Source organism: Sus scrofa, chromosome 14 (assembly GCF_054392235.1).
Source record: "Sus scrofa isolate SSC_HxYL_T2T_F1_AM1 chromosome 14, Sscrofa_HxYL_maternal_Yorkshire_Landrace_v2.0, whole genome shotgun sequence".
In the NCBI taxonomy this organism is placed as follows: Eukaryota; Metazoa; Chordata; class Mammalia; order Artiodactyla; family Suidae; genus Sus; species Sus scrofa.
The window spans coordinates 112,915,519-112,928,149 of NC_139396.1; the positions used below are offsets into that span (position 1 = coordinate 112,915,519).

The 12,631-nt window shown below is 37.0% G+C and overlaps 1 protein-coding gene across 14 annotated transcripts in view; it reads left to right on the plus strand.

Moving 5' to 3' along the window:
• ZFAND4 (zinc finger AN1-type containing 4) overlaps positions 1-12,631 on the plus strand; it is a 70,464-nt gene that overhangs the window by 51,564 nt on the left and 6,269 nt on the right. For 9 of the 14 annotated variants that reach the window (NM_001302672.1, XM_084992576.1, XM_084992571.1 and 6 more), the window contains 2 exons: positions 5,468-6,643; positions 7,683-7,737. In NM_001302672.1, the coding sequence (NP_001289601.1) occupies positions 5,468-6,643; positions 7,683-7,737 (1,231 nt within the window). Of the gene's footprint in view, positions 1-5,467; positions 6,644-7,660; positions 7,738-12,631 lie in introns of all 14 variants that reach the window. The other 5 variants (XR_014825493.1, XR_014825495.1, XR_014825494.1 and 2 more) reach the window with 2 other exon arrangements.

Genomic DNA, 12,631 nt, shown 5'->3' on the forward strand with positions numbered 1-12,631 from the left:
GACAAAAAGACCAAAAAAAAAAAAAGAATTTTATAGTTTTAGGTCTTTGGTACATTTTAATATTTGTATAAGATAAGGATCCAACTTCATTCTTTTGTGTGTAGGTATCCAATTTTCTCAACTCCATTTGTTGAAGAAACTCTTTTCCTATGGTGTTCTTGACACCTTGTTAAATGTCATATATATGAGGCTGTCCATTCTGTTCCATTGGCCAATATATGTCTTTATGCTAGTACCACACTGTTTTAATTACTGTAGCTTTGTAATAAGTTTTGAAATCAGGAAGTGTGAGACCTACAACTTTGTTCTTCTTTTTCAATATTGTTTTGCCTATTTGGGGTTCCCTTGAGATCCCTTATGAATTTTAGGATGGATTATTCTATTTCTGAAAAAAATGCCATTGGGACTTTGATAGGGATTGTATTAAATCTTTATGATATTTTGATGCATCGCTTATATTTAGAAGTGGACTCTAGCTTCCAAACATGTGGAATATTATATACCTTTTTAATTATTGATTTGTAGTTTAATTTCACTGTGATCAGAGAACATACTCTAAATGATTTTAAAGCCTTTGAAGTTAGTTGAGGTTTCATTTGCAACAAAACACATTGGTAAATACCACTTATACACTTAGAAAGACTGTATAGTCTGTCACTCTATATAGCATTCTGGGTGTATCAATTAGATACATTTGTTAATTGTGTTGTTCCAGTCTCCTTTCTGATTTTTTTTGTGGTGTTGTTGGTTTTTTTTTTCTTTTTTGATCTAGTGCAGATATGTGTGATATACAAGGAATTCTTATAGCTTACTTGTTTTTATTATTATAAAAATTATTTTTATTAGTATAAAAATGTTGTTCTTTATCCTTTTTAATGAACTTGTCTTAAGAGCTACTTTTTCTATTATTAGTATAGCTAAATTAGCTACCTTTTGGTTTATGTTTCTATCATATGTCCTTTACATTCTATTACTTTTAGTGTCTCTGTGTTCCTGTATTAAGGTTTGTCTCTTATAATCAGTATATGCTTTCTTTATTATTATTATTATTTTATCTAAACTGACAAGCTTAAGTCTTTTATTCTGTTACATTTGGTATAATTACCAGTGTATGTGGATTTTATCATCTTGCTATTTGTTTTCTATTTAACCACCTGTTTTATGTTTCTTTTTCTCTTTGTCTTTTTTTTTTAGTCTATTTTTTTGTTACGCAATTTTTGTCCTCCATTACTCAGTTATTCATTATTATACTAATTCTTTCAAGTGGTTATTCTAGAGATTATTTGTGCATTTTTGACTACTTATAGCCCATAAAAATGCTACTTTCCTGTTAATGCCAGAATCTTAGAACACTAACTCCATATATACTTACAAATACTTTTTGTGTCATTGTTGTCATGAATTTTAAATTTACATCTATTTAACCCCTCAAATTGTTTTATATTTCAACTATTACTATTTACCCACATATTTACTTTTTCTGTTGCTCTTTATTCTTTCCTTCAATTACTTGATCCTTTTAAGGATTATTTTCCTTCCATCTGAATCATATCTTTTAGTGTTTCTTTTCATTTAGAATTCCTGGGAATTAAGTTTCTCAGCATTTATCTGAAAACTTACTTATTTTGTGTTTTTTACTTTGAAAAATTTTCAACCCTTCCTGAATGTTATAACACATATCCAGGAACACCTATGTACACTTCACCTGTAGTGACCAATTAACATTTTTCCACATTTGCTCTTTCTCCCTATTTTTTTACCTGATCCGTTTGGGAGTTAGTTGCAGGTATCATGACATTTCCTCCTAAATATTTAATTCAGTATATGTCTCCAAAAACACAAGCCTTCTGTATAACCATGTAACAGTTATCACACATATAATTTATTATTGATTTACTTTGTTATCCATATTCATATTTCTCCATGTCTCAATAATATGTTTGATAGCATTTTGTTTCATTTTGGTTTCTGTTCTGTTTTCAATCTTGAATCCAGTCAAGAATCATGTGTTATATTTTTGGATATTCATGTCAGATATTTTTATTTTTTTAATGATTTTAATTTTTTTCCAATTATAGTTGATTTACAGTGTTCTGTTGATTTTCTGTTGTACAGCAAGGTGACCCAGTCACATATACACATATACATTCTTTTTTCTCACATTATCATGCTCCATTGTAAGTGACTAGATATGGTTCCCAGTGCTATACAGCAGGATCTCATTGTTTATCCATTCCAAAGGCAATAGTTTGCATCTATTAACCCCAAATTCCCAATCCATCCCACTCCCCCCTCCCCCTTGGCAACCACAAATCTGTTCTCCAAGTCCATGAGTTTTTTTACTGTAGGAAAGGTTCATTTGTGCCATATATTAGCTTCCAGATATAAGTGATATCATATGGTATTTATCTTTCTCTTTCTGACTTCACTTAGTATGAGAGTCTCTAGTTCCATCCATGTTGCTGCAAACGGCATGATTTTTTCTTTTTTATGGCTGAGTAGTATTACATTGTGTATATATACCACATCTTCTTGGTCCATTCCTCTATGTATGTACTTTTAGGTTGTTTCCATGTCTTGGCTATTGTGAATAGTGCTGCAATGAACAAACAGTGTGTGTGTCTTTTTCAAGGAAATTTTTATGTCAGATATTTTAAAAGTCTAGGCCAGTTTTGTAGATTATCCTCAATTTGAATTTGTCCTATTGTTTAATCATAATTAGATGCAGGTTAAACATTTTTGGCAGGAATTTGTCTTGAGTTTTAGATTTTAGGTGGGATGTGGCTTTTAAAAAAATATCTGAGGTGTTCCAACTGTGGCAGAGGGTTAAGGATCCTGTATTGTTTCTGTGGCAGCATGGGTTCAACCCCTGGCCCAGCACAGTGGGTTAAAAATCTAGCATTGCTGCTGCTGTGACATAGGTCACAGCTGCAGCTTGAATTCAGTCTCTGGCCTGGGAACTTTCATAGGCTGTGGGTATAGCCATAAAAAAATAAAATAATATGAAAAAATCTGAAAATACTAACTTAAGGATGTTAATTCAAATTGGAGTGTTATTATGTGGTTTGCTTTGTTGTTTTTGGAGAAGATTTTCATCAGCTGAAATATGATTTTCATTTTATGCTTTATGTTTATAATAACTTTGTATGGATTTGGTCTGCCATTTTCTGTTTTCTGACTTTTTTTTGTAATTTGGGGTTAATGTGTTTCCTGATTTATGATTCTCTTTTGTGTCTGCAGGTTCCTTTCATTTTTTTGCTCCTGTTTTTACCTTTACTGTCAAGTTCTTAATGGTGCGCCTTTTCCATCCAGCTTACCCCTTCTTCCCCTAGAAGTGGTATCTTTTTCAAATTACCTCCTCAGGGCCTGAGCAGCTTCAGGTCACCTGCCTGTGTTCAGTATTAAATCTTAATCCTCTTTTCAGTATTTTCATAACCACGTGGGTATTTTCTTTTGTGGGTTTTTTAAAAAAAACTAATTTCTTAATGTTTTTATTACAAGTAGACTTTTTTCCAACAACATTTTTAATTAGACATTTTTTTTCTTTTTCCCCCTTTTTTTGTTATGATTATTTTTTTAACAGTTATTTCCCCAATACATTTTTTTTTCTACTGAACAGCATGGTGACCCAGTTACACATACATTATCATGCTTCATCATAAGTGATACACATAGTTCCCAGTGCTTGTGAGGGTTTTTTTGTCTTTTTTTTTTTTTTTTTAGGGCTGCACCTGAGGCATATGGAGGTTCCTAGGCTGGGGATCGCATCAGAACTGTAGCCACTGGGCTGCACCACAGCTACAGCAACACCAGATCTGAGCTGCATCTGTGACCCACACCACAGCTCATGGCAATACTGGATCCTTATCCCACTGAGTGAGGCAAGGGATCGAACCTGCACCCTCATGGATACTAGTCAGATTCATTTCCACTGAGCCAAATGGGAAGTCCAGCCCTAGGTTATCTATAGCACTTTTCCTTCCTTTTTTCGTACTTCCCTTCTTCCTTCTCTCCCTCCCTCCCCCTTCCTTCTTCCCTCCCTCTCTTGCTCTGCATTCTTCCTTATTTCTCATATCATTGTATTCATGGCTAATATTTATTATAGCAAAGGGGTACAAAGCAAAATCAGCATAGAGAAAGGTGCATAGGGTAAAGTCCAGAGGAAACGAGGCACAAGCTTTCCCAGTGAAGTCTCATAGGATGTGCTTAATTACTTCCTTTGTCAGTTTCTTTGTGTTAGCACATACAGAATGTTATCTACCAGGAAAGCTCACTAGAGGCTCTGTGCTCAGAGGTTTTATTAGGAGCTCTTCATGTAGGTACCCACTGCTAAACAGGTACCAAAATTCCAGACTCCCAGAAGGAAAGTTGATATTTAGCATAAACCATAAACCTACACAAACAGGTACAATGAACCACTCTTATCAGTTAGGGTTGTGGGAACTTTCTTGAAGTGTAGGTTCCTAAAAGCCAACCAAGGGCCAACCTTACAAACAGGTCTTTTCAAGTTTAGGCCTATTTTTTTTTTTCTTTTTTTGGCTTTTTTTTAGGGCCACACACACGACCTATGGAGGTTCCCAGGCTAGGGGTCGCATCAGTGCTATAACCACTGCCCTATACCACAGCCATAGCAACACAGAATCTGAGGCACATCTGCAGCCTACACCACAGCTCATGGCAATGCTGGCTCCTTAACCCAATGAACGAGGCCAGGGATGGAACCAGCAACCTCATGGATACTATTCAGATTCCCTTCCACTGAGCCACAATGGGAACTCCTGTTAACTCTTTTCTGAAATTGCCACCTAGCCAAACACTTTACTCATCTTACTAGGAAAAGTTGTTGGGGATCTAAAATAGATCACAGTGTCAAATCTAATATAATCAGTTTTCTTCTCAACAAAACTCTGACAAATAATCAATAGTGATGTAAATAAATATAACTAAGTTATTTTTCTTTAACATTCTCAGAAAATTGTATGCAATGAAGGAAGGTAGTAAAATTCTCAATCATGAGCTTAAGATTTGAATCTTTTTAAGCTGTTTGCAGATGACATGATACTGTACCTAGTAACATTTAAGATAATCCAAATAGCAATATGTTATAATAAGTAACCCTTTCTTCCTTCATTAATTTTTTTTTCTTTTTTGCTTTTTTAGGGCTGTACCTGTGACATATGGGAGTTTCCAGGCTAGGAGTCGAATCAGAGCTGCAGCTGCCGGCCTATGCCATAGCCACAGCAATGCCACATCAGAGCCACATCTGCCACCTATACCACAGCTCACGGCAATGCTGGATCCTTAACCCACTGAAATGAGGCCAGGGGTCGAATCTACATCTTCATGGATACTAGTCAGGTTTATTACCGCTGAGCCACAATGAGAACTCCCTTCCTTCATTAATTTTTGTTAATGGGCAGAGAAAATGACTGTGTAAAGGAATTATATATTTATTCTTTTCTTTTAGCCTAAGAAAGCCATCAAGGTAAAACCTCGTCCACCTATAGCTCCTCGACCTTCAAGTTGTTCCACGGCAGCTGCTCGCCACAGATTGCTAAGGGTTCTCCCCCACATCGGGCAGTCTTGTTTGCCTTCTCCTAGAAACGCATGTCTACATGACTCAACCAGCAATGCAATTTCAAGTTTGGGAACTCTGCCCCCTGCTGATAGACCCATATCCTCTATTGCTAGTGATTTTCTTAAGGAAGATGATAACTGGGAGAGTAACACACTGTCTCATTCCAATAGTGGCTTCAAACTACCACCTGAGATATGCCATACAGAGTCGGAAAGTGACAAAGAGCTTGCTGATTCCGTTGCCCATCTTGGATTATCCCTGCCTAGGCGGACAAAACTCTTTTCAGGGAATTTTCCGCCTAATAATGAGGATGACACTGTTTTATTTTCAACTTCAGAAGAGTGTGTAACTGAAGAATCACTTTTACCTGAAGTGGGTTCATTTGCTTCATGTACAGAAGGAAATGCTGATGAACAGAGCAGTGGCTTAGAAGGCACGCGCAAGGTAAATCGAGAGTTCTTACTCACTAACGATGATAAAGGGTTGAAAGCTACAGAGCAGCATCTTAAACATGTTGCAAGAGTGTTGAGTGGTGAATCAGTAGAGACTACAGTTCTCAACAACCGTGAATTAAGTCCTCACAAGAATAGACTCTTATCACCTCTTCGCTGTTCTGCACCAATGGCACTCCATAATTCTCTGGTGAAACCACAGAGACGGTCCAAATGTTTTGAGTCTGGTAACCTCCAGTCTTCTGCTTCACAAAATGTGCTTCGGTCATTGGATGTTCGAAATATAACTGATTCTTCTTTCTCTAGGACTACTCGTTTTCGAGCTGTTAAAGTTGATTCACCTGGGAAAAGATCTGATATTATTTCTAAAGTTGAGGCTCGGGATATCACAGAAATGGCTAACAAGGCTTCCAAAGAGCCTGTTGGTTGTGTAAATAATATAGGTTTTCTTGCGTCACTGGCCCGGAGCGCAAGCAGAGACAGCTTACAGAGCACACGTGGGGCAGGCAGGCTTCGGACCTCTGGAACTGGGCTGTCTACAAAGCTCCAGCATTTTCAGGAAGAAAGCCTTAGGAAAAGTTCTCCCCAGTTAGAACCTTCCGAATTTTTTCTAGTAAGTATTTGTCTTTCAATATGTTCTACTAGCTATCCTTGCAGTGATTCAACATAAAGTTTGTTTTTTGTTTACATATCAAATAAGGAAGCCTAAAGTTGAATTCTTATTTTTTTCTTTTTTCTTTTTCTTTTTTTTTTTCCCTTTTGTCTTTTTAGGGCCACACCCTGGGAGGTTCCCAGGCTAGGGGTCTAATTGGAGCTATAGCTGCTGGCCTACACCACAGCCACAGCAACGCCAGATCCAAGCAGCATCTGCAACCTACACCATAGCTCATGGCAACGCCAGATCCTTAACCCACTGAGCGAGGCCAAGGATGGAACTGGCAACCTCATGGTTCCTAGTCAGATTTGTTTACACTGTGCTAGGACAGAAACTCCATTAAGTTGAATTCTTTTCATAACCTCCTCTTAAGATGTTTATCTAGCTTGTAGAGCATTTTTTTATAGTTGAATTTTTTTTTTAATCTTTTTAGGGCTGCACCTGTGGCAGGATAGGGATCGAATTGGAGCTGTAGCTACTGGCCTACGCCACAGCCACAGCAATGCCAGGTCCAAGCTTTATCTGTGACCTACACCACAGCTCCAAGCAATGCCGGATCCTAATACCACGAGTGAGGCCAGGGATAGAACCTGTATCCTCATGAGTGCTAGGCAGATATGTTTCCTCTAAGCCATGACTGGAGCTCCACACAGTTGAATTTTAAACAATGTTTTAATTCTAAATTGAGAACTGTAATTTGAAAATAATTTGGTGTAAACAGTTTATCTTATATTTTAAATGCTATTTTTAGTAATATTTTCCCAAATAGGAATGTTATTTGAGCCATCAAATTTTACTCTCTTAAATATAAAGAATAAGTACAATATTGATGGATATGAAAATCAGGCTCCAAGTTAATTTAATTAAAATAGATAAAATAATTCCAAATGAAAACAACATCATTTTCCAAATAAAGTAGAAGTATTTAATGTTTGGTGATCTTTTCTTCTGTTCACCATTAACTTACCTCTATAGATGTTTTGTGTTTTAATTGTAGTCTACCCGTGGTACTGGAATGAATGGAAATAATACAGCAACAGGGAAAAGAGTAGGTAAGCTACAAATAATTTTGAAAACAATATAAGGCTAATGATCATAACATTATGCATACTTTGAATTTGAATTTTCAAAGAGAAATGAGAAGAACATTTTCTGTGGTGTATACAGAGTAAACTCTCCCTAAACCTCATTTCACTTAAGGTGATTATAAGAACTGACTGTAGGAGTTCCCTGGTGGCCTTGCATTGTCACTGTTGTGGTTTGGGTTTGATCCCTGGCCTGGAAACTTATGCATGCCACTGGTGCTGCCAAAAAAATAAAATAAAATAAAATAAAATAAAAGAGAGAGAGAGAGAGAGAAAACTGACCATAGGACATATTTAAAGAGTAAAGGAAAAATTGAAAATGAGGTCTCTGTTGTCTGGGAAGAGATATGGTCTATGTGAAAAAACAAGATGAAACAAAAATTAACATGTAGTTTGCAACCCTCCCAGTGCTAGAGCCATGGCCGTGCTAGAGCCATGTTGGGTGCTGGATGAGTTTTGAGGAAATACCCTAGAAAGGTATTTCTTATACTCATGGTCCAATATGAAGGATGGTAATAAGAGCTCCATTTGATGAACTGGATCAGAACTATAGCTACCGGCCTATGCCACAGCCAGGACAATGCCAGATCCTTGACCCATTGAGTGAGGTCAGGGATCCAACCCAGGTCCTCAAGGAACTAGTGTGGTTTGTTTCTGCTGTGCTATAATGGGAACTCCAAAATTCCTATACTTTTTAAAGCTGAAAAAGTTTTAAAGTTTTTAAAGCTGAAAAGTATTCTATTGTGTGTATGTACATCATTTTGCTAACCCTTCCAATTGTGGATGGAGACTTGTGTTGCTTCCACATTTTAGCTCTTGAAAATAATGCTGTTACAAACATTGGTGTACAATATCTCTTTGAGACTCTGATTTCAGTTCTTTTGAATATATACCCAGAAGTAGAATTGCTGGATTATATGGTGGTTCTATTTTTAATTTTTTGAGGAACTGCTATATTGTTTTCCATGGTAGCTGTACCATGTCACATCCCCAACCAGCAGTGTACAAAGTTTCCAATTTCTCTACATTCTCACCAACACTTATTTTCTGTGTGTGTGTGTGTGTGTGTGTGTGTGTGTGTCTGTGTGTGTGTATGTGTGTGTGTTTGATTACAGGCATTCTAACAGGTGTGAGATGGTATCTTATTATGGTTTTAATTTGCATTACCCTGATGATTAGTGATGTTGAATCTCTCTTAATGTGCTTAACTATTTGCATATCTTTTTAGGAGAAATGTCTGTTCACATCCTTTGCCCTTTTTGTTTGTTTGTTTGTTTGTTTTTTGTTTTTTGTTTTTGGTGGCCACACCTGCAACATGTGGAAGTTCCTGGGTCCAGGGGTCAAACCCGACTCACAGCAGTGACCCAAGCCACAGCAGTGACAACACCACATCCTTAACCTGCTAGATCACCAGGGAACCTCTCCTTTGCCCATTTTTGAAACAGACTGCTTAGATTTTTGTTGTTGAGTTTTAGGTGTTCTCTGTGTGTTCTGAATATTAAATCCTTATCAGATATATGATTTCCAAATATTTTCTCCCATTTTGTAGGTTGCCATTTTACTCTGTTGATAATGTCTTGATATGAAATAGTTTTTAACTTTCATGAAGTTCAATTTGTCTATTTTTTTCTTTGTTGCTTGTGCCTTTGGTGTCATGTTCAAATTGTTGCCAAACCCAGTGTCATGAAGCTTTTTTCCCCTATATTTTCTTCTAGGAATTTTATAGCTTTAGGTCTTACATTAGGTCTTTGATACATTTTGAATAATTTTTGTATATGGTATAATGTAAAGGTACAACTTCATTCTTTTCCATGTGGATATCCAGTTTTCCCAGTTTCATTTGTTAAAAAGACTGTCCTTTCCCCAGTGAATGGTCTTGTCACCCTTGTCAAAAATTCCTTAATTTGATTATATATGTCAGGGTTTATTTCTGGGTTCTCTGTTGTCTTCCATTGATCCATATGTCTGTCTTTATGCCAGTACCACATTGTTTTGATTACTGTAATGTCTCTCTCTCTTTTTTTAAGGCTATACTTGTGGCATATGGAAGTTCCCAGGCTAGGGTTGAATTGGAGCTACAGCTGCCAGGCTATGCCACAGTCACAGCAACACAGGATCTGAGCCACGTCTGTGACCTACACCATAGCTCAGTGCAACACCAAATCCTTAACCCACCAAGCAAAGCCAGTTCCATGCACGGAATTTGCATCCTCTTGAATACTAGTCATGTTCTTAACCCGCTGAGCCATAATGGGAACTCCATGTATCTATTTTTTAATGTTATAATTATTTTTCTTTGGCGCAAAGCTCAGCCTCTTGGAAGTTTATGTTGTACTTATATCTACTTTCTTCCTTTTCTTCACTTTGGCATACTCTTACTGACTTTTTCCTTATTCATATGTTCATTACACATTTGAGAGAAGACTTCAGAGAGGAGTTGGTGATTGATAGTATTTTCTTATAGGATAAGTAGAGTTTTACTAGGTTGTCCAGGTGAGTAGAGCATCTTAGAAAAAGAGATTCCACATATGAATTGGTCTGGTGCATCATTCAGGGTGGATATGATGTGGCAAATGGCAGAAAATAACTCTGGAAAGTTAGAAAGGGATCATACTGGACATATCAGACCTGAATGCCAGTCCATGAAATTTGAATTTTTCCTGTTGGTAGTAGGAACCTATATATTAGGGTTGGCTCCTAGGCTGGAGTATATGACTGATAAATCCTTTCCTCAGGTGTGTAGAAGGATATAGGAAACCATTCTCATAGAAGACGACTGCAGTTATGTTTCTGTGTTGCTTCATTCTTGGCACTGCTGTGTTCTCTGTCTCTGCACATTCACAAGAGTTCTTGAATTTAAAAAAAAGTTTGGAAAACATTACCCCTAAGGAAAGAGAAAAATGAAAATATGATATACTGAGCTAAAATTTTGTCAACATACGTTTCTACTGTTGTTGAAGGAAGAATATCCTAAACCTGAATTTCCAAATAATTGCAGTTAGATGAGCTTCAGAGGATATCCGGTAGTACATGTCTTTCCTCTGTGTCCTGTGCAAATGCTTATTTTATTGCTTAAGAAGATGAAAGTATCTCATCTTTCTGAAATGTCCTAGATAACTCTAAATGCACTTGAAGAAGAAAGTGCTTATTAAACTTGAGTTGGTGCCTGGCCACCATTAGGAGTCACACAGTTAATTTCCAGTTTGGGTCAAAATTGTTTTTCACTTTTGGGCAAGATCTTGGAATATATTTTAGACTGGTAATAAAGCATAATTAATATTGCTGGGCTTGTATATCCCGTGTCCAGTCTGGGTTGTGGCAAAAGGCATGGTGCAATTAATTGTAATTCCAACTTTTTGAACTTTTGAAGGATTTTCAGAGACTTTCAGCTGCCAGATAAACATTAAGCCCAGGCCTCCCACAGCTTTTTCAGTACTGGAGAATAAGTAGTACCATTGACATGCTACCATTTTTCTTCTCACTCCTTCCCCTTGTTTTTGTTTTCTTAGTTTGCCTCTTGCTTCTTGGACTTTGGGTGCTGCCAAGCACTGTGTACTTGTACTGTTATTGTAACAACTATGGATGGTGACTTTGAGTCTCTCTGCCTATGAGTGGAATTTATTGGAATTTTGCTTAGTCCTAGAAGCATTTCACTTAGTATTTAAAGAAATTTGTTTAATGACTTCTTACATAATAGTACCTGTGCTTTTATTTATTTATTTGTTTATTTATTTATTTAGTTTTATTACTCAATGAATTTATCACATCTGTGGTTGTATAATGATCATCACAATCCAATTTCACAGGATTTCCATCCCACAGCCCAAGCACATCCCCCCCACCCCCCAAACTGTCTCCTCCGGAGACCATAAGTTTTTCAATGTCTGTGAGTCAGTGTCTGTTCTGCAAAGAAGTTCCATCTGTCCTTTTTTCAGATTCCACGTGTCAGTGAAAGCATTTGATGTTGGTGTCTCATTGTATGGCTGACTTCACTTAGCATGATAGTTTCTAGGCCCATCCATGTTGCTAAAAATGCTGGTATTTCGTTCTTTTTGATGGCTGAGTCATATTCCACTGTGTATATGTACCACCTCTTCTTGATCCACTCCTCTGTCGATGGACATTTAGGTTGTTTCCATGTCTTGGCTATTGAAAAGAGTGCTGCAATGAACATTGGAGTACATGTGTCTTTGCGAGTTGTGGTTTTCTCTGGATAGATGCCCAGGAGTGGGATTGCTGGATCAAATGGTAGTTCTATGTTTAGTTTTCTGAGGAATCTCCATACTGCTTTCCACAGTGGTTACACCAACTTACAATCCTACCAACAGTATAATAGGGTTCCTTTTTCTCCACACCCTCTCCAGCACTTACTGTTTGTAGACTTTTTGATGCTGGCCATTCTGGCTGGTGTAAGGTGGTACCTCAGAGTGGTTTTGATGTGCATTTCTCTAATAATGAGTGACGTTGAACATCTTTTCATGTGTTTTTTGGCCATCTGTATGTCTTCTTTGGAGAACTGTCTGTTTAAATCTTGTGCCCATTTTTTGATGGGGTTGTGTTTTTATTTTTAAGGCCAAAAAAACAAGTTGTTACAATAGCATATAATTTAGCAAGTATTTTTTAAAAGGTAGTAAGTAGTACTGTGAAATTTGGCAGTACACCACATTAGTGACTTTTGATAATATATTTTATATAATTATAACATTTATATTTTTCAGAATTGCTTTTTATTTTATTTTTATTTATTTGTTTATTTATTTTTTGTCTTTTCTAGGGCCACTCTCGCGGCATATGGAGGTTCCCAGGCTGGGGGTCCAGTCCGAGCTGCAGCTGCCAGCCTACACCACAGCCACAGCAACAC